At 38.4% G+C, this 23,488-nt stretch overlaps 3 protein-coding genes across 21 annotated transcripts in view; 2 read left to right on the top strand and 1 right to left on the bottom strand.

Annotated features, from left to right (window-relative positions):
- MIER3 (MIER family member 3) overlaps positions 1-4,081 on the top strand; it is a 76,304-nt gene extending 72,223 nt beyond the window's left edge. For all 8 annotated transcript variants that reach the window (XM_077897863.1, XM_077897862.1, XM_077897858.1 and 5 more), the window contains one exon: positions 62-4,081. In XM_077897863.1, coding sequence (XP_077753989.1) covers positions 62-519 — 458 coding nt within the window. In that variant the 3' untranslated portion in view covers positions 520-4,081. The remainder of the gene's footprint in view (positions 1-61) is intronic.
- SETD9 (SET domain containing 9) overlaps positions 1-14,948 on the bottom strand; it is a 28,754-nt gene extending 13,806 nt beyond the window's left edge. The window contains exons 1-6 of one of the 2 annotated variants that reach the window (XM_077897865.1): positions 14,786-14,944; positions 12,943-13,310; positions 11,383-11,506; positions 11,019-11,134; positions 10,026-10,131; positions 7,480-7,918 (exon numbers count right to left, since the gene is read on the bottom strand). In XM_077897865.1, the coding sequence (XP_077753991.1) occupies positions 7,831-7,918; positions 10,026-10,131; positions 11,019-11,134; positions 11,383-11,506; positions 12,943-13,310; positions 14,786-14,883 (900 nt within the window). In that variant the 5' untranslated portion in view covers positions 14,884-14,944 and the 3' untranslated portion in view covers positions 7,480-7,830. Of the gene's footprint in view, positions 1-7,479; positions 7,919-10,025; positions 10,132-11,018; positions 11,135-11,382; positions 11,507-12,942; positions 13,311-14,785 lie in introns of those variants that run through there. The other variant, XM_077897866.1, reaches the window with a different exon arrangement.
- The window catches only part of LOC144314109 (uncharacterized), a 102,944-nt gene continuing 94,058 nt past the window's right edge, over positions 14,603-23,488 (top strand). For 5 of the 11 annotated variants that reach the window (XR_013379776.1, XR_013379772.1, XR_013379773.1 and 2 more), the window contains exon 1: positions 14,611-15,253. Coding sequence is in view for 1 of the 11 variants with exons in the window: in XM_077897867.1 (XP_077753993.1) it covers positions 14,882-15,253 (372 nt within the window). In the remaining 10 variants the exon portion in view is untranslated. Of the gene's footprint in view, positions 15,254-23,488 lie in introns of all 11 variants that reach the window. The other 6 variants (XM_077897867.1, XR_013379783.1, XR_013379771.1 and 3 more) reach the window with 6 other exon arrangements.

Genomic DNA, 23,488 nt, shown 5'->3' with positions numbered 1-23,488 from the left:
GTGTCCTCTTTGTTTCATGACTTGGGACCATGTATTTAAACCATTTTCTCTTTCTTTTTAGCTCTGACCAACAGTGTGGCAACTGTGTGCAACCCTACGGATGTGAATTGTTTGGATGATAGCTTTCCTCCACTGGGCAACACACCCCGTGGACAAGTCAATCATGTGCCTGTGGTAACAGAGGAGTTACTCACCCTGCCTAGCAATGGGGAAAGTGATTGTTTTAATTTATTTGAGACTGGATTTTATCACTCGGAGCTAAACCCCATGAACATGTGCAGTGAAGAGTCAGAAAGACCAGCAAAGAGATTGAAAATGGGCATTGCTGTTCCTGAATCCTTTATGAATGAGGTTTCTGTAAATAATTTGGGTGTGGACTTTGAAAATCACACGCATCACATCACCAGTGCCAAAATGGCTGTCTCTGTGGCGGACTTTGGCAGTCTGTCTGCCAGTGAGACCAATGGTTTCATCGGTGCCCATGCTCTGCATCAGCATGCCGCCCTTCACTCAGAGTGACAGGAGTGAAGGGCCCAAAAACAGTGGGTGTGCAGTACCAGTAAACTTGAGGAAAGGATCAGGTTTGCTTAGTCTTTCACTGGAAGTTTGAACCTTTTTCACTATGACATCAGTGATGTCAGTATGTATAGAACTATATCTTGATTTATCAAGAGTATTTTCATTTTTCAATCCATAAATGTGGAAATAAACTATGATTAGCAGAGTTGGGAACTAAGATTGAACTCTGTGGTGCAGCTTTAAGCTCTGCTTATCTCTTCCTCATCCCCCAGTACCTCTTCTCCACTCCCTTCTTTTTCTATTCTTTTCTGTTCCCCACTGCCCTCACTCCCAGTTTTAAACCTGTAGACAGAGGCCACCAGCTCAAAACCAGCACAGATGTTCTGAACTGAATGGAGTGGCTTCTTTTCGTGTAAATTCCTTTTGCCGTAATGGATGCAGTGGAATCACAATGTTTACAGGTACCGATCCCAATCCCTGCTCAATGTAGCATTTTTTGGTTTTATTTTCTTAATTAAATAAAAGCAGGGGTAGGTTTCTTTAAACTGCACAAACATGCAAGGATTTTTTTTTTTTTAAATGGAAACTTCTCTCATGTTACTCAACTAGAGCACTTCAGTTTACAAAACAGCAAGTCCATCTTTATGGAAGCCAGCACAAGGAACCGCGTGCACATTATGAAGACGCTTGCTTGGATCCTGTTTAAAAATTCTAGACCAGGGCTACCTTACACAGAATCGGTCATTTTACTGTGGGAAGAGTTCTGTGTACCTTCATTTATTGGCTAAAAATTCGGCATTTGAAGATGTGGTATTCAGATGGGGTTTTGTCCACCATTGTCAAGATTATTATTGTACAAATCATACTGGTCGTTAATAATTTAGTTTATCCTGAGGCAACTGACTTACAGGACACAGTCTACAAAGCCTAGGATGTTGCCACTCAATGGTTTACATTTTGGGACACTTCTTAAGTTGTTTGTAGCACTGCAGTTCAAAGTGTTAATATTTTGGAGGGACTTCTAGATTTTACACTTAATGCAGTAGAACCTTGAAGTATATTTAAACTTTTTTGTTTAGCTTGAACAGTTGGCAAGAAAAATGTGAGTTTCTATCTGAAATAGAATGGTACTTTACCACTTTAAGTTTTAAAAAGTGAGAGACGTTCAGATGCATCTCAGACTCAGTTTTATCTTTATTCCAGACATTGTGAATGAGAAGCCATTGTCCTAAACTTTGGCCTTTTTGCTCTTTAAGTTAAAAGGTGAAATCAAACAATATGTAATACAGTATTAGGGTGTAATAAGCTTTGCTTTTAGAATTTAGTTTAAAACAGAATTTTGCTTTGGGTTGGTTTTTTTTTGTTTTGTTTTGTTTTGGTTTTTTTGCACCGTCTTAATTTTCAATTGCTACTAGTTGTCTTGCTTTGCAAAAAACTTAAATGTTTGGCTGCAGTGCTTATATTTGTAAGAATAAGTTGCTTCAAGGTTGTGCTGATGAATAGATAGGTTGTAGTGACCTTAGTAGTGATGGAAAAGGGAGGGTATTTATTATACAAACTGTGAACTGCAATGACATCCTTAGTTTTGGATGATGTGTATTCTTATTTTTCTTTGCAGCATTTTAATGAAGATTGCTTTGAAGTGTTTACGCAGTAGCATATTTACTATAAAATTTAGTTTAGCACAGTGGACAAAAGTAGTTAAATTAATAACTTAAAATCAGTCTCTAATTTATACATCTAAAGTCTAGCATTCCTGTATGCACACAGTAAATAATGGGTAGCCTGGGCTCTGTGTTGCTTTAAGATATTTTTATCCAAGTTATCAGCTTCTTATTGCTGTGGTGTTGTGCTAAACTTTGAACCTTATTTCTTTTGTTAAAAATCAGTATACCTTTTATAATTTAGTAAGATACTGGCCATAATCTTCCATTGTTTTAACTTTGATTTTCACTCTGGGTTTACAGTGGCTGGTTTGTATAAAGTAATTTACACAAAGATGACTGAATGCTAATACCAGTTGCACTTAAATGAACATGCCCATTCTCAGTAGCTGATGCAGTAACATATTCAGTTTATCTATGCATTGCTGGGATCTTGATAAAAGATGGAAACAGTGTTTCTTATCTAAAGTTTTGATTATCAGCAAGTTGAATGGACACTTTAGTTATTTAAATAAAGATTTTTGACCAAAATCCAGAAAATGATATGAGAGAAAAATAAATTCCAGCTAGTTTAATAGATTTTTAAATGTCAATCTGATTTTAGCCTCTTAGAGAGTGCTAACTAGCTGGTAACGTTTACTTTTAATTCCTTGTTAAAATGAGGCAATAATTTGCAAGATTTTTGTATATATATGTGTAAATTCTTCATATCTTTTTAGATCTAATTCAATATTTTCTGACTGCTTCTGCCATGTATAATACCATTTTTGTGCATGCTTGATGTGACATTCATAAATTGTACCACTATGACTTTATCCATGTAAAATAGCTATTTATTGAATTTTCTTTTGAACGCTGGGTTTACTGGGTTTTTTCCCCCTCCAGTTAAGCATCTTAACAGAGAATTTGTTACTGTTTATTAGAAGAATTGCGTTTGAGAGCATGAAAATTACTGATTTGCAATTTTATGAAGAAACAATAATGCCTTTATTATCAAGTGTTAAGCACAATTCTTATAACAAACTGTGATAAATTCTTTTTTTCTTTTGTCACATTATTTTCTTATGAACAAACCAAAAATCCATGGTGAGCTGTTGCATTGTTGGCTGATGTATCTTTTCTGTACAGGGAATTTGAAGAGGACAGCGGATTCATTTAGAAGTGTAACTGGTGCTGTGATTATAGCAATACTTTACTTTTGTTGGTCGTACTGCATCTTTTCCATGCTAGCTTTTTAAATGTTTGGTTTTCCTCTTGTCATGGTCAACTGCTGAATTTACTTGAAGGATGTAGAATACTGTTTAAACAATACTAAAGTGTGTACAATTAGGTCAAAGAATTGTGCAATTGTTTCCTTTTTAATTTTTAAAATTGAGGGTCATAAATATTTGAGAACGTCAGATCTAATAGAGCATAGTGATACTATTTAATTTAACCAAAGTCTCTAGTAAATATTTCAACTTTGAATGTAAACTAATGAATAAACCTGACCACCAAGGAGATTGTTTGCCCAGAGTTTCAAAGCACATTGTCTACAAATGGAAATTGAAATAATTTATAAAAATATTGACATTACTATGTTTTTTAAAAAGTTCTTAATTTTTTCACTAAAAGGAGGAAACTATTAGTTTTATTGTTAAATATGGTAGATATTAAAAATTCCTCTTAGATGACCAGTGATTCCAATTGTCCCAGTTTGAAATAAGTACCCTGTGAGTATGAGATTAATTAGTGACAATCACAACAAGTTTTAGTATCAGATGTTCAAGAGGAAGTTGCTATTGTTGCATTGATTTTAATATTTGTACATAAACACTGATTTTTTTGAGCATTATTTTGTATTTGTTGTACTTTAATACCTGGTGTACAGTTCCAGAAATAAAAATCTGGAAATCTTTTTTTTTTCTTGGTTCGTGTGAGTATTTGCGGCAATTAAATTTTTATTTAATGATATTAAGCTATAACAAATGGGTAGAAACTTAACCACTTTTCAGTTTTTTGCTGTAGTAAATATGATAGGTAAGTGTCAAAGTTGGTAGATAAAAATAAGTTTTCTTTAAATCATCTATGACAAATTTCCATCTATAATGAAGCAGCCATTCCAAAGTGAGGCTTATTATACTTTAATTCAGGAAATACTTATTGGATGTCTATTATGTTTCAAACACTGTTCTAGGTAACTTTGTATTTTAGGAAGACATATCTGAAGCTTGATCAGACTTTATTATTTGACATATTGTAAATTAGTTATTATTATCCATAGTATTCATAGTTTAGTAGACTCTAGAAAATATCTTCTCTAAACCTTCATCTTTTCAAGCTGACGATCTTGTTTTAGCCTAATTTCACAAATTTGTCCCCATTTCATTTGCTCTGAGCAGAGCTTTATCTAGTCCATTCTTTTTTTTTTTTTTAAAGATTTTATTTATTTATTCATGATAGAGAGAGAGAGAGAGAGGGGCAGAGACACAGGCAGAGGGAGAAGCAGGCTCCATGCCGGGAGCCCGACGTGGGACTCGATCCCGGGAACCCAGGATCGTGCCCTGGGCCAAAGGCAGGCGCTAAACCGCTGAGCCACCCAGGGATCCTCTCTAGTCCGTTCTTTTAAACATTTTCAAAAAAAAAAAAATTATTTGAGAGCATGGAGGGGAGGGACAGAGGAAGAGGGAGAGAGATTCTAGTCCATTCTTAATATGCAGTAATCAGATTGCACATAAGGTCCAGATTTTGTATAAGGACATGAAGAGGATAAAATGAAAGCAAGCCCTCTGACTCCTCTGCTTTGGTTACTTGTCTAAAACCACATTCTTTCATGCACAGCCACCACAGAACTTTAGTGTGCAGACTGTGTGGTGGACACAAACACAGAAGTGCCTTCAGGTGGGGACAAGCACCAGTGCTTTGAATCTAGCCAAGAGTGCAGCCCAGTAACATGTGAGGGTTACAAAGCACTTCAGGCTTTTAGGGGAGGGAGGAAAGCCTTGTAGGAACAGAATGTCTTGTGACTTACAGACATCCTTGTTGGCCATAATGTCTGTCAGTGATAGGCTTTGAGCTTGCTGCTTCACTGACTTCTCAGAGGCCTCAGAGCGTCTGTAAGTTGGGTATTTCATTATATACACTTTGTCCTCATCCCTATGACATACATAAACTGCTGATGATTTCTCAACTAGGTAGGTGTTCTCAAATCCTCCTTTTCTGTGTGTGGATTCTCTGACAAAGCTGTGCACAGGGGCACTGCATTTGTGGTTTTAGACCAAAAGTGCTCATGTGTTCCTAGATTTAATACACTAGTTGACATTCACTTTAGTTTTGATGAGATGGCTATTATAGAGGTAAAGCCACAAAGTTGTTTTCTGGTATACGACTCATAAAAAGCATTTCAGAAGTATGTCAGAAATGAAATGTAAGTCTGAACAATCATTTTAGTAAGAAAGATCTATGATTGTTTTAAAATATCTATGTTCTGTTAAAAAAATTCGGTCACCTCTCCAGTGCAGACCAAATCATGACACTAGCAAGCTTTATACTCCCACCATGAGCATTTTATGAGCAGGGACCATGTTTTATTCTTTGACTCACTCAGGACCCTGTACATAGTAGGTATTCACTAAAAACATGATGACCTAAATTACCCTTATGCTAGTGGTGACTTTGCTCCTACCTTTAAAAGAAAAACTTTTTAAGACAAAAGTTAAAAGAACAGAATAAAGAAAAATCCAGATTGAACAATTGACATTTTACCATACTTGTTATTTTCTTTTCTTTTTTTTTAATTTTTATTTATTTATGATAGTCACAGAGAGAGAGAGAGAGGCAGAGACACAGGCAGAGGGAGAAGCGGGCTCCATGCACCGGGAGCCCGATGTGGGATTCGATCCCGGGTCTCCAGGATCGCGCCCTGGGCCAAAGGCAGGCACCAAACCGCTGCGCCACCCAGGGATCCCTACTTGTTATTTTCTTATATAACATGCCTTTTTATTTTTCCTGAACTAGTTTTAAATTTTTCAATATTGCAAGAGTTCACTCCTAAATACTTTAGCCCCCGCAAATGTGTCCACAGGAGTTAGTATTTGTGTATTTTATGGTAGGTTCTGGGTAACAGGATCTTCTTGGTCAAGTTTGGTCAAGTAGATTGTTTTTTTTTTTTTTTTTTTTGTAATAAGCTTAGTCTCCCTGTTTTCCCAGGATCTTGGTGACTCAAAAGCTGAGGCTGAGAAAAAGAATCAGATGCTGTCACAAATAAACATTTACTGTCCATGCATGAAAAATCTGATACAAAGAAGGAAAGTGTAATGGGAATTTTCAGGGCTGGCAGTTGGGGATTGTAAATTTCAGTAGGATGGTGGGGCAAGGTGGCCGAGGGAGGGAATGAACCACGTGACTCTGGGGGAAGACCATGGCAGAGAAAACCAGTGCAGAAGCCCAAAGTGCAAGTGCGCCCAGCAGCTTCAAGGAGTGGCAAGGAGGGAGAAGTGCCTGGGGTAAAATGAGCAAGAGATGAGGGAAGAGGTGGTGAGTGACTATATCATATATGTGAAGCACTTGGGCATTTCTTACACTATCTGAAGGGTAATCAGAGGATTTTGAGCAGAGGTGGGTCAAGATTTGAGTTACAAGAACCTCTCTTGGTGATCCATTCGTAGAGGTAGCAGGAGTGGAAACAGGGAGGGCAATTAGAAGGCTATTGAAATTGCAATAAATGAAGTGAGGAAAGCTGTTGTTCAGGTGGTTAGAATCTGGTTATACAGGTTCCATGTTAGGATTGGAGGGGTCCAATAAGTAAAACCTCCACTCCATCCAGATTTGTAACTGAGTTGGATGCAGGAGTCAGGTGGATGGAGATCAAAGTAAGTATTACGAATGAAACTCACTGTAGAAGGTGGCTTCAGAGCTGTGGACAGCTCACTAATATTCCACCTCTGAACCAAACTCTCTCTGTCACTGGCTGGGCAGAAAGCCCACAGAGAAGGAACTAGAGCGGTTTGAACCATGGGAGCCTAGTTCTTCTCCAGAGAGGATCTCAGAAAATCACTCCTCCTCCAATGGATGGAGAGTGAGGTCAGGAACTTCACTAATGTCAGCGCTCCCCACTGAAATAAGAGAATGGGGAATACATGTCCCTCCCACACCACTTTTACCTGTATTTCCATGCTTAAAGAGAGAGTACCTCTCACTTTCAAACTTTGTATATGTGTGTGAATGTTCAAATAAGATTGAATTCCAATTCCCCCTTACCTAGCTAAAACAATCTTTAAATCACACATACACACACAATTCATGATAACACAACATATATTTTTGGCTTTAGTTTATTACATAAAAATACAGTTAAAATGATGGCTTGGCTGAAATTTTATAAACCACCACAAAGATATACAAAATTAAAGAAAAATTGAAAATTTAAGTTCAGGCAGTAGGTTTTAATAAGCTACTATGTAGGGGAAAGCCAATTAAAATTGAAATAGCATTACAAATTTGAAGTTGTAATGAAGCAAATAGCTTTTATCACACAATATCAATAACAAAAAATTCACATTCTAATTAGGCCTCAAAATATTTGTTCTATAGGTGGAACTAGGAGATAAAATTAACAAAAGCATTTAGAGTTAACAGCTGAGTAGAAAACCTACTTTCTAATTCACAGTTAGCTGACAATTGTATAGTAATTTGAAAAAAGCTCTTCTCCTTGTTTGATGTCCCTGAGTGCTACAAGAATGACACATCGAAGTGGGCTGAAAACAAAAAGCAAAATATACAAAAGTTCTAAGTGTTAACAGATCCAAGTTCATATTTTTAATATAACCAATACAGATTTTACAGACATAATTTTATGCAAATTCCTTACCACTGTCTAAGTTAGTTGATTCCCATGAGGATTATCCCTGATGGGGTTATCTTCTTTCTTTCTTTAAAAATTAATCAGTTAACTAATTATGTTTTAAAGTGCATTATGTCGGGGATCCCTGGGTGGCGCAGCGGTTTGGCGCCTGCCTTTGGCCCAGGGCGCGATCCTGGAGACCCGGGATCGAATCCCACATCGGGCTCCCGGTGCATGGAGCCTGCTTCTCCCTCTGCCTGTGTCTCTGCCTCTCTCTCTCTCTCTGTGACTATCATGAATAAATAAATAAAATCTTTAAAAAAAAAGTAAAAAAATAAAAAAATAAAGTGCATTATGTCTATTCTATATCATTTAAAAAGACCACAAGTCAGTAAGTTTTTTTTTTTTTTAATTTTTTTTTTATTTATTTATGATAGTCACAGAGAGAGAGAGAGAGAGGCAGAGACATAGGCAGAAGGAGAAGCAGGCTCCATGCACCTGGAGCCCGACGTGGGATTCGATCCAGGGTCTCCAGGATCGCGCCCTGGGCCAAAGGCAGGCGCTAAACCGCTGCGCCACCCAGGGATCCCTCAAGTCAGTAAGTTTTTATAACTACTTCTGAACATGTTATTTTTATGTTCAGGCTCCCAAAACTGGTATCACAAAAAGCATTTTGAAATGACATTTATGATAGTTTAGCACTTTAAAATTAATTTGTATCTTGTATTCTGCAAAGCTGGAAACATTACTTAAAATCTATTGGAATTTTGGGTTTCCTGGGTGGCTCAACTGGTTAAACATCTGACTCTTGATTTTGGCTCAGGTTTTACTCTCAGGCTTGTCAATATGAGCCTCGTGTCAGGCTCTGTGCTGGGTTCGGAGCCTGCTTAAGATTCCCTCTCTCCCTCTCAAAAAATAATAATACTTTTATTAAAGTATTATATTTTATTAAAGTTAAAAATACTTTTATGGACATCATAAGACATATTTAACCTTCAATGTTTCTACTCAGTTAACATTTCCTATACTTGTTGAACAGTAATGACATTATATTCCAGAATATATGGCTAAAAACCCTAAACTGTTAGATATACAAATACACACAAATAGAAGTTATCAAGTTTTAAGTACAGAAAATAGTCTGTTTTAATCTTACAATTAATCTTACAATTTAATGGGGCCCATACAAAATAAAGTTTACTAACAACTGGCAGCTCAATGGCATTAACATTATATCTTCCTATAGCATTGTTAATACTCTACATAATTAGATTTAGAAATTGTTACTCAAATACTTTCAGTAGACTTTCCACTTAGTGAATAGAAAATAAACATTACATTACAAATACGTATTTTCTGAATATTTATCTTTTTTTCATTGTTAAGTTTCCAAACCTATGAAATTGGCAAGAGAAATAATAGTGTAATTTGGCTTTTTCCTTCAACTGGGTGCTCTCAGGTGAGATGAAGAACATGATCCTTAAAATGATTAAAGTAAGAATGTATTTGAAGATTTTTTTAAAGTAGAAAAACACAGAATCACAAAAAACAATTTTAAGGTTGATACCTTATTTTTTTAAGGTTGATACTTTTAAATGACCATATAAAGATGGTTAATAAGCAGAATGAATGGAGTTAATGGATAATTTAAAATTTTTAATAAGCCTACATTACCACATTCAGGTATGATGAAAATCAAAATTTAAGTTATAAATTTTGGCTAAAAAAATTACCTCCAGTTATATATAGCTTTTTCTGGAAAAATGTGTGTGTGTTTTTTTTTAATGTTTATTTATTTGAGAGAGAGAGATATTAGGCCCTGGAGGAGGAGCAGAGAGCAAAGGAGAGAGACAAGCTTAGCAGCTTAGTGCAAAGCCCCAAGTAGGGCTTGATCCCAGGACCCCAAGATCATGACCTTAGCCAAAACCAAGAGTCAGACACTTTAATGGACTGAGCCACGCAGGTGCCCTGGAAAATGCTTTTTAAGTACAGCATAAGACAGGAGATAGAAAAAGACTGACCTTTGTTTGTCACAGCTGTAGGCAATGTTTGGAAGATACTGCTTCAGCTCTATAGGGAAAACTGCAGGCACATCAAATTCTTGATAGCAGACATTAGCTGCTCTGTCTAGGAACAAGTACATCATTTTTAGCAACAGCCATTTTACAAGGTCATGGAAAATAGTACTGAATTATGGCACTTGATGTGTGGTTTTCTCATAAGTACATGCTCAAATTAATAATCACTAATATGTTCCAGGCATTACCAGATTATCTATATGTTTTATTATTTACTTCTTTAAAAATTTATTTTAGAGATAAGAGTGCACACATGTGTGAGTGCGGGGAGAGGCAGCAGGAGAGACTCTCAAGCAGACTGCCTACCTGGCTCAGGGCCCAGCTAGGGTCTCAACTTGGGGCTCAATATCACAACCCTGAGATCATGCCTGGAGCCGAAATCAAGGGTCAGATGCTCAATGGACTAAGTCACCCAGGCGACCCTATTATTTACAGAGGCTCAGAAAGGTTAAAGATTAAGTAGAAGAGTCAGGTTTCAAGTTCACATCTCCCTAACACCAAAAGCTACGCTAAATGTAGCCAAATCAAACTTAGACTTTTGGGAAAGTCAAGCCCTATGGGAAGATAAGAGACTCAGACATGGAGCAGCAGAAAGAGGATACCAGTTTAACTTACAAGGCTCGACTGAAGTACTGACAAAATGATCTCTAAGTTCACTATTAAAACAATGCTAAAATAAGGATGATCAAAAGAGCAGTTACCAATTGTCTACATTTGTTGCAAAACCAGAAAACAGTAACTTACTCAATTAATGTATATCATTACTTCCCCAAATTCTCTACTACCTGCCCCCAGAATGTTATAGTTTACTTACAGGCTTTGAAAAGCTGAGATGTTAAATTTAACTGCCTGTGGCACTCAATTATAGGGCAAAGGAAGAAAATTACCAACTGCTGTATTTATATCCTGTCTCACAGACCCATGATGCCAACTTACCATTTGAACAATTGTTGACATACTGCCCTACAGCCAGTGGGTTACAAATTTCTGTTGTTAGCCAAGTACTATCACTCATTTTGAAGGGACCAAGTCGATCCCTCCCATTGCAAGATCTGAAACAGGTGAAAGCATTGGTTAGGGATTATTCTTTTATATCTTACAATAAAATCCCAAAGTGTAAAATTAGCCCTAGAACCGAACAAGTTCAATTTCTCTTTAAAAAGTTTTGTCTTGCCAATAGGACAACTGAGTTGCCAATGAGCAGCTGCTTGAACAGATTTTTATTTAAATTGAAAAAGCCAGTGGTCATAGTCATCTTGCTGTGGTCCTATATTAAGTTTGAACATGGGCACTAACTTACCTGTATACAACTTTTGATATTCCTTTGTCATTTCCATCAATGAGTACCCCATCCAGGCATCTAAAAATAAATGGGTTTCCAATGGATTGGAAAAAAATTGGCTCATACTTCTGATATACTGTACCTATTACACAATAAGATAAAGAGATAGCAACATGTAAAAATCATAAACATATGGACTTTTCTTTGAAACAAACATAACATGAAAGGAAACATAACATGAAAAACATAACATGAAACATAACATGAAAGGAAGTGTTTTAATTTCTCTACCTTTTTCTAATATTTCACCTCCAGCCTAGATTATCACATTCTCTTGGTCTACTTTCCTCCTTTGAAGAGTGCTTAATAGTAAATGGAGCAGAGGACCAACTTGCTCACCCAGCCAAATAAAATGTGACTAGTTTAATTAAAATGTGAACACCACATCTGAGGTCCAGTTTTACAAAGTTGTGGGGGTGTTTTGTTTTGTTTTTGCTTTTTAAAGTAGACTGTGATATGACATCTATTAAAAAGTCTTTTAAGAAATGTATTTTGTTACTAACCAATTAAATAATGTACACAAAACAGGAATAAATGAGCCTGTCATTCAGGTTATTTTTCTTTTCACTGGCAATCGAGGAAAGGAGAAAATAAATATTTACTGGGCTTGTCCTGTGTACCAGGCATGCTAATCTATTAAACTTGTTTTATTTATTTAAGATTTTATTTATTTATTCATGAGTCACAGAGAGAGAGAGACAGACAGACAGACAGACAGAGAGACAGAGACACAGGCAGAGGGAGAAGCAGGCTCCATGCAAGGAACCCGATGTGGGACTCGATCCTGGATCTCCAGGATCACACCCCAGGCTGCAGGCGGCGCTAAACCGCTGCGCCACCAGGGCTGCCCAAATTTGTTTTAGTATTCATTTGTTGCCAGCTTGTTCCATTTAGTCTTTGTAAAGTTAGGTTAGTTGTGTAGGAGGAAACCAACTTTCTTGCTTAGGGATGTAAAATTAGAAAATAGTAGAATGACCTTTTGAAAATATTGGTCTGACTCAAACATTCACACATATTAAGTGCTACACCAAATAATACCATCTTTCTCTATTGAGCATCCTAGACAATGGTCTTTTTGCCAAGAGGCTGCTTTACTTCCCAAGTGTAGAAATGACAGGAAGGTCTTTATTCACCGATTTATGGGTTTAAATTCCACCTTTCCTGTTTTTAACCCATACTATTTTTACCTTTAGTTATCAATTATGTAAGCCAACTGACTTATTCTACAGTGCTTTCTAAGTAATTCATTTTATCAAAGTAGGCCATACTATATTCCATATTTAAACACTGACTAGAAAAATCTCTGTAAAAAGTGCATTTATTCCAACAAATATTCAAGGATGCTTTCTAACACATAAAATAATTTATGGTTAATTTCCAAATCAAGATTTAAAAATTGTGGAAGTCTGAGTTTCCAATTCAACTGCTTACGCGAAGGATTACAGGGCTATGTATTTACTTGAACTTATATTAATCAACAAACAGGAACTCTTGGCAAAGCACTAATTGTGCAATTACCAGGATACATAGATACAACCGCGCCTTTTGGTACCAATCCTCTGGTAACGAAGACACCTTTTCCAGCAGAAATCAATGAGCTAGTTGCTCGGGCAACACTGAAACCCAATGTCTTATAAAGAATCTCTTCTGGCTTAAAGTTATTTTGCTGTTGATGTCTGTGTTCAAGCAGTTTCACCCTTGGATGTTGAACTGACAGTAGGTCGTGATAGTTTGATTTAACAGTTTCTGGAAGCATAGTCAAGATATCTGATTGCTTATTGAGATCATTTATGAATAGAGCCTGGAAAACTTTCAGTAATGTTCCTAGGACATCTTCATCTGAGATAACTTTGTCTTTGGATTCCTCTGGAACATATCGGAGGGTCCTGAAAACGGGAAAAGTTTCCGTTCACTACCCTTAAACAAAAAAGGGTAAAAGCCCGGCTTTACGCCTTCATGCCTTGAGTAACTGGCCTTAATGACGATTATTCTGTGTCTGAAGAGGATAAAACTAAGATGTTCAGAAAAAGTTGTTTGGGGGTAGTAGCTCTTGTTACCTAACTCCAGACAATACCTACCCAAGTTAACAGCAGTCAGTATCTGTGAAGGCTCTAACTGTACCAAATGCTGCTGGGTCCTTACATGATCTCTTCTTTGCAGACAGGGAAACAGGCTTGGAGATGTTGGGGAGCTTGCCCAACATCCTAAAGCTGCTAAGTGGAACAGCCAGAAACCCATACAGAGCTAGACAGTTCTTTTTTCCACTATACAGCCGTTACGTGAACATCACATAAGAATCCTCCTATTGCAATGGCTCTTTTTATAGGCGTGTAATTTCAAAGACGAACTTAACATGATACACTTTGTCACATTCTCCCCGGGGGGTACGTACTTCTTCAGCGGCGCATGATGGTATTATTTTTACTTCTTAACTAAAGGAAAGCAATTCCCGCTTCACAATGCTATGGTAAGGATGGCCCTGAACTCACGTTTCCGCCGAATGAAACTTTGGAAAAGCTCTTTGGTTACGAACTGGCCTTCCGTGGAGCTGGCGTGGCACTGAGCGAGCGCTCAGCCAACTTCTTGCAGGTCATGCAGGTCGCTAGCACGCCGCTGCCGGGGGCCGCCGCTCGCTACGTCCCTGACCTTAACCCAACACTCCGACGTGCTTTTAGTGGCCTTTTGCTCGTTTCTATGCGTCAGTCCAAGCTGTTACCCTCACCTGATGAACTACGGAGCTGCGAAAATAAACCTCGGGTTGGCTTTTCTAAGGGATTTCAAGCGCCTAACTGTGCCTTGGCGGAGACAAGACCACGCACCCTCACGCTATAAGAGCTTTGTTCTTTTTGACAAGTTTCTATTTTTTGCCGGGACAGAAGCCCGGGATCAGCTGAGAACGAAAAAGGACTGAACGCGCCTCCGCCCGCGGGCAACGCCCGCCTCGCAGTCCCGGCGGCGCGGGGTACCCTGGGAGATTGGGGCACAGCCCCGCCCCCTCTGGCTCCCCGCCCCCCCGTATCCCCGCCCCCTTCGGTATCCCAGCTCTCCTCCGACGGCGCCAGCCTCGGCCCCGCCCCCTTCGGGCCCCGCCCCCTTCGGGCCCCGCCCCCTTCGGGCCCCGCCCCCTTCGGGCCCCGCCCCCTTCGGGCCCCGCCCCCCCCCCAGGTTCCACCCACAAGGCACACCCGCCCCGGGCCCCAGAGGCCGCCCGAAGCTCCACCCCCTGAGACTCCGTCCGCTTGAAGCTCCGCCCGCCGGGGGCCCCGCCCACTCGGGGCCCACTTGCCTCCCGTCCCGCCGCCGGGTCGGCGTCGTGGGGCCGAAACATGGCGCCGCTGGCCTGCCGGTCTCGCCCTCTCACCTGGGGTTGTGGTTTAGGTTCAGCGCGATCCAGGGAACGAAGCGGTACTTGTAACGGCGCCATCGCTGCCACAGGCCCCGCAGCAGGCGGCCGGGCATGGCGGTCCCGCGGCGCAGTGACGAGGCCAGCGCGGGGAGGAGGGCCGCGGTCTCGGGCCCGCCCCGGCCCGGGGAGGAGCGGAGGCCACGCCGTCCCGCCCCTCCTGGCCTCCGCCTGGAGCGCGCTGCTCCGGGGCGGCGGGGCTCGCTCTCCGGGTGCTGCTGCGGCGGGCGGCGGGCGGCGGGCTCCGGGCCGGCCCCTGTTGCGGCGCGGGCCGAATCGGCGGAGTCGGAGGTGCGGCCGCTGAGGGAAGCCCTCCCCGCCTTTCCTTTGTCCGTTCGCTCGTGGACTTACACGCGCACCCACTTAGGACAGACGCTCGGCTCCGGTGGACGCCGGCTACAAGAACCTCCAACTACCTGCAAATCCGTAAGTGTTCATTAACATGTGTCGGTCGGTGCCCTCTCCTCAGGCCGCCAAATGCTCTCCTAGACTTTGCCTGAGAGAGTGAAGGTGAAATCCTAAACAGAAGTCTAAAAATGAACAGGTGAGACCTAGTGAAAATCCAGGTAAAGGCAGGTAGCTTTAGGACCAATTTGTTCAATTCCAAAAGAGGAATGCAAGGAAGGAAAGAATATCTGCCAGAGTCTCTGTTTCACTCCAATATAATAGTATAAGGATGTCGGCAAACTCCGGAGGCTCTGCGATCAGGTGCTTGTGTTTGGTAAATTGGCATCACCCAGATTTACCTGATTTGCTAAATGGAGTCAATTCAGTTCCAGGATGCGTTGATAAACAGCATTCAAAGAAAGTGATTTTATGGTCTCTACACTTAAAAGGAACCGAAAAGAACTAGTAGAATACTTAGCTGTGGTAATATACTTTTTTTTTTTAAAAGCAGTTTTTGTATATATTTCCAGTGTTTTAAAAGTTTTTATCATGTAATCATCTGTGTTGTCCATCCAGTACCATTTTGTGTAGACCTGATTTATTATTCATTGATTGATACATAATGGCTTACGACATTATATTAGCTTTACATGTCCAGCTAATGATTCTATATTTGTATATACTGCAAAATGATCACAATAGATCTAACATTGGTCACCATACATGGTTACATTTTTTTTCCTTGGACTATTTTTTTTTTTTTTTCTTTTCAATTCATGAGAGACACACAGAGAGAGGCAGAGACACAGGCGGAGGGAGAGAAGCAGGCTCCCTATGTGGAGCCTGATGCCGGACTTGATCCCAGGACCCCAGGATCACACCCTGAGCTGAAGGCAGATGCTCAACCACTGAGCCACCCAGGCGTCCCTTTTTCTTGGACTTTTAAGATCTCTCTTAGCAACTTTCAAATATACGGTAGAGTATTGTCACCTACAATCACCACACTGTACATTACATCCCCAGATCTTATTTTCTTTTTTTTCTTATTTTCTAACCATCCTTTACCCTCCAGCCCCTGGCAACCTCTGGCAACTGTCGATCTATTCTCTATGAGCTTGTTTTATATTGTTTTGTTTTTTAGATTCCACATATAGACGAAATTATATAGTATTTGTCTTTCTCTGTCTTATTTCACTTAGCATGATATCCTCAGGCTTTATCTCTATTGTCCCAGATGGCAAGATTTTCTTTTTAATGGCTGAGTAATAGTCCATTGTATGTGTCTATATACATATACACACTTTGGTTTCTTTATCCATTCATCCATTGATGGACACTTCCATGGTTTCCATGTCATGGCTGTTGTAAATATTGCTGCAGTGGACATAGGGGTGCATATATCTTTTCTAGTAAGTGTTTTCATTTTCTTTGGAAAAATACCCAGCTGTAGAATGCTGAATCATATGATAGTTCTCTTTTTTTAATGTTTTAAAGAACCTCCATACTGTTTTTCCTAATAGCTGCACTAACTTACAGTCTCACTAGCAGTGCATGAGAACTTCCCACTTGTTATTTCTTGTCTTTTTCAGAATACCCATTCTGACAAGTGTGAGGTGTTATTTCCTTGTGGTTTTGATTTTAATTTCCCCGAAGATTAGTGATGTTGAGTATCTTTAAATTTGTCTGTTGGCCATATTGTATATCTTCTTAGGAAAAAAATGTCTACTCAAGTTTTTTTAAGATTTTATTTTTATGGGATCCCTGGGTGGCGCAGCAGTTTAGCGCCTGCCTTTGGCCCAGGGCGTGATCCTGGAGACCCGGGATCGAATCCCACATCGGGCTCCCGGTGCATGGAGCCTGCTTCTCCCTCTGCCTGTGTCTCTGCCTCTCTCTCTCTCTCTCTCTCTCTCTCTCTCTGTGTGACTATCATAAGTAAATAAAAATTAAAAAAAAAAAGATTTTATTTTTATTTATTCATGAGAGACAGAGAGGGGGGAGAGAGAGAGAGAGGCAGAGACACAGGCAGAGGGAGAAGCTCCTCCATGCAGGGAGCCTGATGCAGGACTTGATCCCGGGACTCTAGGATCAGGCCCTGGGCCGGAGGCAGCGCTAAACCACTGAGCCACCCGGGCTGCCCTCTACTCAAGTCTTCTGCCAATTTTTAAAAATTGGATTGTGGTCTTTGCTTTTTTTTTTTTTTCTTCTTTCTGTTGAGTTGTAGGATTTCTCTATATTTTTTGGATACTAACCCCTTATCAGATATATGATTTGGACATATTTTATTCCATTCCATAGGTTGCCTTTTCATTTTGTTGATGGTTTCCTTTGCTGTGCAGAAGCTTTTTACTTTGACGTAGTCCCATTTGTTTGTTTTTACTTTTGCTGCCTTTGCTTTTGGTGTTAGATTAACAAAACAGTTATTGTCAAGACTGATGTGCAGGAGCTTACCACCTGTATTTTCCTTATTACCTAGGAGTTTTATGATTTCAGGCCTTAAATTTAAGTCTTTAATCCATTTTGAGTTTGTTCTCATGTATAGTATATGATAGTAGGCCAATTTCATTCTTTTGCACAAGGCTGCCCACTTTTTCCACCACCATTTGTGGAAAGGGCTATCTTTTCCCCATTGTATATTCTTGGCTCCTTTGTCATAAGTTAATTCACCATGTAGGTGTGGGTTTATTTCTGGACTCTGTATTCTCTTCCCTTTATCATCTATGTTTATACTGACACTATACTATTTGGTTACTGTAGCTTTGTAATATACTCTGAAATCAAGGAGCATGCCTCTAGATTTGCTCATCTTTGTGAAGATTGCTTTGGCTGTTTGGGATCTTTTGTGGTTCTGTACGCATTTTAGGATTACTTGTTCTATTTTTGTGAAAAATGCCATCAGACTTTTGAAAGGAATTGCATTGAATCTGTGGATTGCTTTGAGTACTAAGGGCATTTTAACACTATTAGTTCTTCCAGTCCCTGAACAGGGAATATCTTTTCCTATACTTGCTGCTTCTTCCATTTTCTTTTGTTAATGTCTTAGAGTTTTCAGGGTATAGATCTTTCACCTCCTGGGTTAATTTTATTTCAACTTATTTTATTCTTTTTTCTTCTTTTTTTTTTTCTTCGTTTTCTTCTTTTAAAGAGAGAGGGAGAATAGAGGCAGAAGGAGAGAGAAAATCTTTTTTGGGGTGCGGGAGGAAGAGATAGAATTTTAAGCAGGCTCCACAATCAGCATGGAGCCCCATGTGCCACCCCATCTCATGATCAGAGATTATGACTTGAGCCAAAATCAAGAGTCAAACATTTAACCAACTGACGTATCCAGATGTCCTTCTATTTTATTCTTTTTGATGCAGTTGTAAAGGAGATTGTTTTCTTAATTTTTCTTTCTGATAGTTCATTTTTAGGATATAGAAACAACAGATTTTTATATACTGATTTTGTACCCTGTAACATTATCGAGTTTATTAGAATAGTTTTTCGGTAGAGTCTTTAAGGTTTTCTTGATGTATTATCTGTATATAATATGTAATGTGCAAATAGTGACAGTTTTACTTCTTTTCCAGTTTGGATGTCTTTATTTGTTTCTTTTCTAATTGTTCTGGCCAGGACCTCCAGTATTATGTTGAACTTAAATTTATGGTATTAAAATTACTTTTTAATTACCTAAGTTATTCATAAAAACAACATTCTTCTAATAACAAATAGAAACATGGTAAATAAGGCTAAAATCTCATTGAATCACTCCCTTTGACCTATGCTTACACCAATTCTGGTCCTCACCTGGTTTCCTCAGAAGTTATCAGACTGATGGGATTTCTGCAAGTCTTATTTCTATGTATTTATATACCTGTGCATATTCCTACAGAAAATCATAGAAATATGTGTGTTTTTAAACTACTATCAAAAACAAACAAACAAACAAACAAAAAACTATCAATATCTGCAACTTCTTTTGTTTATTCAGAAATATATTTTGGTGTCTCCCCATACTAGTTTGTATAATTCTGCTTTATTATTCTGTTTGTTTCTAAAGTTTTACCATCAAGTTTAATATTTACTATAATTTTCTGGTAGGAATAGTTTGAGTTTAAAAAGTTCTCTTTAGTTTTGATTTGTCAGGAATTTTTGTCTTAATATTAAATGTTGAATATCACATGGCTTTCTTTGCTGTTTATAGAGATGATAACATAATTTCTCTATGTTCTTCTGTTAATGTAGTGAATTACAATGACACATTGTCAAATGTTGTGCCATCCTGGAAGTCTGGAGCTAACTCAGTTATGAGTAACACTTTGGTCATACTCTATAGGTTTTTATTTGCTTTTGTTGTCTCATATTTATTTTGAAGTGTATTTTAAATTTTTCAGCCTCATGGTTTATTTGTAGTTTTGTTTTCAGGTTTTGGTGTTAGGCTTGTTTACACTGACCTCTTAAATGTATTGAGAAGTGTTCTCTTCTTCTTTACTTTCTAAAAAAGCAAAAAATTTGTATATGAGTGCTTTTATTCTTTCCTTGATTGTTGATAGAATTCACCAGTGTAACCGTTGAACCTGTAGTTTTCTTTGATAATGAATTCATTTTTTTACTATTGGAGTACAGTTGTTATACAATATTATTTTCAGGTGTACATTGTGATTCAACATGTATATGCATTAGGAAGGGATCACCAGGGATGGGACGCCTGGGTGTCTCAGCAGTTAAATGTCTGCCTTCAGCTCAGGGCGTGATCCTGGGGCCCGGGGATCGAGTCCTGCATTGGGCTCCCTGCATGGAGCCTGCTTCTTCCTCCGTGTCTCTACCTCTCTCTCTGTGTCTCTTATGAATAAATAAATAATATAAAATATATATATACACACATATATAAAAAAAAAAAAGGAAGTGATCACCATAAATGTAGCTACCATCTGTCACCATACAAAGTTGTAACTTTATTATTACTTATATTCCCTATGGTGTACGTTGCTTGCTTGCTTTCTTTCTTTCTTTCTTTCTTTCTTTCTTTCTTTCTTTCTTTCTTTCTGATAGTCACAGAGAGAGACAGAGACAGAGACACAGGCAGAGGGAGAAGCAGGCTCCATGCACTGGGAGCCCGACGTGGGACTCAGTCCCGGGTCTCCAGGACTGCGCCCTGGGCCAAAGGCAGGCGTTAAACCGCTGCGCCACCCAGGGATCCCTGTACGTTGCTTTCTTATGTATCCTATATCTTATCTGTCTTTATCCTTATGTGAGGATCAAGCCTCACATCCTTTTTGGTACAAACTTCTCCTTTCCCTATTTTGCCTGTCTTCCCTGTGGCACCACAGGATTACTGTCTGTATCTATGAGTCTGTTTCTGTTTTTGTTGTTTTGTTTTGTTTTGTTTTTAGGCTCTCTGTTATAAGTGAAATCATGTGATAGATGATTTTCTCTGTCTACTTATTTCACTTAGCATAATACCTTCTAGGTCCATCCATGTTGTCCAGATGGCAAGATTTCATTTTTTAAATAGCTGAGTTAGTACTCCATTGTATATTTGTATACCATATATTCTTTATCCATTCATCTTTTGATGGACAGTTGTTTCCATATCTTGGCTGTTGTATGTAATGTTGTAGTGAACATGAGGGTGCATATATCTCTTCTAGTGTTTTTGTTTTCTTCCAGTAAATACCTGGCTGTGGAATTGCTGGATTATATAGGTATTTCTATTTTTAATTTTTTGGGGAACCTCCAGACTATCGATCGCAACTGCAGCATTTTCCATCCCCACCAACAGTACCCAAGTGTTCCTTTTTTCTGTATCTTTGCTGACACTTGTTATTTCTTGTCTTTGAGACTCAACATTCTGACTGGTATGAGGTGATATCTCATTGTAGTATTGCTTTGCATTTCACTGAAGATTAGTGATGTTGACCATCTTTTCATGTGTCTGTTAACCATCTATATATCTTTGGAGAAATGACTATTTAGGTTTGCTACCCATTTTTAATTGGATTGTTTTTTTTTATATTGAGTTGTATGAGTTATTTATATATTTTGGATATTAATCCCTTATCTGTCTTATCAGTTGCAGATATCTTTTCCCATTCAGTAGGGTGACTTTCATTTTGTTGATGGTTTCCTTTACCATGGAAAAGTTTTTTAGTTTGATGTAGTCCAATGTCTTTATTTTTGTTCTTGGTGCCCTTGTTTGAGGATATAGAGCCAAAAAAATATTTCTGAGACTGATGTCCACGAGCTTACTGCCTGTTTTCTTCTAGTTTTATGGTTTCTGGTCTTACATTTAAGTCTTCAACACATTTTGACTTGGTTTTGTATATGGTGTAAGAAAGTGACCCAGTTTCATTGTTTTACATGTATCATAATAGTCCAGTTTTCCCAGGACCATTTATTGAAGAGATTGGTTCTTCCTTATAGTATATTCTAACCTTCTTTGTTGCCAATTAATTGACTGCAAAGTGTAGTGTTTTTCTGGACTCTTTCTCCTGATCTGTGTGTCTGGTTTTGTACCAGTACCACACTTTTTGATTATTATAGCTTTATAGTATAGTTTGAGATCAGGGAGTGTGATGCCTCTAGCTTTGTTGTATTTTCTCAAGATTGCTTTGGCTATTTGGCATTTTTTGTTGTTTCAGAAAATTTTTGGATTAATTAACTTAGTTCTGTGAAAAATATTGGTGTTTTCATAGAGATTGCACTGAATCTGTAGCCTCTCTCTCTGTCAAATAAATAAAATCTTAAAACAACAACTCATTATTCCAATCCAAGAGCATGGAGTTTCTTTTCATTAATTGTGTTGTCTTCAATTTTTTATTCACTGTTTTATAGTGTTCAGTGTGTGGGTTTCACCTCCTTGGATAAATTTATTCCTAGGTATTCTTTCTGATGAAATTGCAAATGGGATTGTTTTCTTAGTTTTTCTGTCTGCTACTTTATTATTGTTCTATACAGCAACAGATTAATGTGTATTATTTTTTTTTATCCTGCAACTTTAGGTTCATTTATTCTAATAGTTTTCTGGTGGTATTATTATGTTTTATATATGTAGAATCACATTTCTGCAAATGGTGACATTTTTACTTCTTGTTTTCCAATTTGGTTGCTGTTTATTTCTTTTTCTTGTCTGATTGATGTCATTAGGACTTTCAATACTTTGTTTAATAAAAGTGTCCAGAGTGAGTATCTTTTTTTTTTTTTTTTTCCGGAGTGGGTATCCTTGTCTTATTCCTGATCTTAGATGAGAAGCTTTCAGCTTTTCACCATTGAGTATGACGTTATTTTTGTGTTGTTGGTATATGGCCCTTTTTATGCTGAGGTATGTTCCCTCTTAACCACTTTGTTGAGAATTTTTACCATAAAAATTCATAACATAACATAATGGATGTTGATTCTTATCACATGCTTTTTTGTGTCTATTGAGATGATCATGTGATTTTTATCCTTCTTTTTGTTAATATGGTGTATCACATTGATGATTTGCAAATATTGTGTACCTGGAATACAGTCTAGGTGATCATGCTGCATGTTTATTGTATTAATGAATACAGTTTGCTTATATTTTGTTGAGGATTTTTGCATCACGTTCATCAGGGATATTGGCCGGTAATTTTCTTTTTTAAGGGCATTTTTCTTTGCTCTTGGTATCAGGCTAATACATTGTGGAATGAGTTTGGAAGCATTCCTTCCTCACCAATATTTTGGAATAGTTGGAGAAGGGCAGGTTTCAACTCTTCATTAAATGTTTGGTAGAGGGGCGGCCCAATGGCTTAGCGGTTTAGTGCCACCTTCAGCCCAGGGTGTGATCCTGGAGGCCCGGGATTGAGTCCCTTGTTCGGCTCCCTGCATGGGGCCTGCTTCTCCCTCTGCCTGTGTCTCTGCCTCTATCTCTCTCTATTTCTAATAAATAAAATTAAAAAAATATGTTTGGTAGTATTCACTTGGAAGCCATCTGGTCTTGAATTCCTATTTGTTGGGAGGCTTTTTGTTTTTTTTGTTTTTTTTTCTGATTCAAATTCATTGCTAGTTATGGGTTTGGTAGATTTTCTATTTCTTCTTGATTCAATCTCATAAGATTGTATGTTTGTAGGAATTTACCTATTCTAGGTTATCTCATTTGTTAACCTATTAATTCCAGTTTTCTCATAATCCTTTGTATTTCTGTGGTGTTATATGTACCTTCTCTGTTATATGTACCATTTCTGATTTTATTTATTTGGGCTTTTCTTTTCTTTTCTTTTCTTTTCTTTTCTTTTTCTTTCTTTCTTTCTTTCTTTCTTTCTTTCTTTCTTTCTT

Source organism: Canis aureus, chromosome 5 (assembly GCF_053574225.1).
Source record: "Canis aureus isolate CA01 chromosome 5, VMU_Caureus_v.1.0, whole genome shotgun sequence".
NCBI lineage: Eukaryota > Metazoa > Chordata > Mammalia > Carnivora > Canidae > Canis > Canis aureus.
This window is presented reverse-complemented; position numbering and strand designations above follow the sequence as displayed.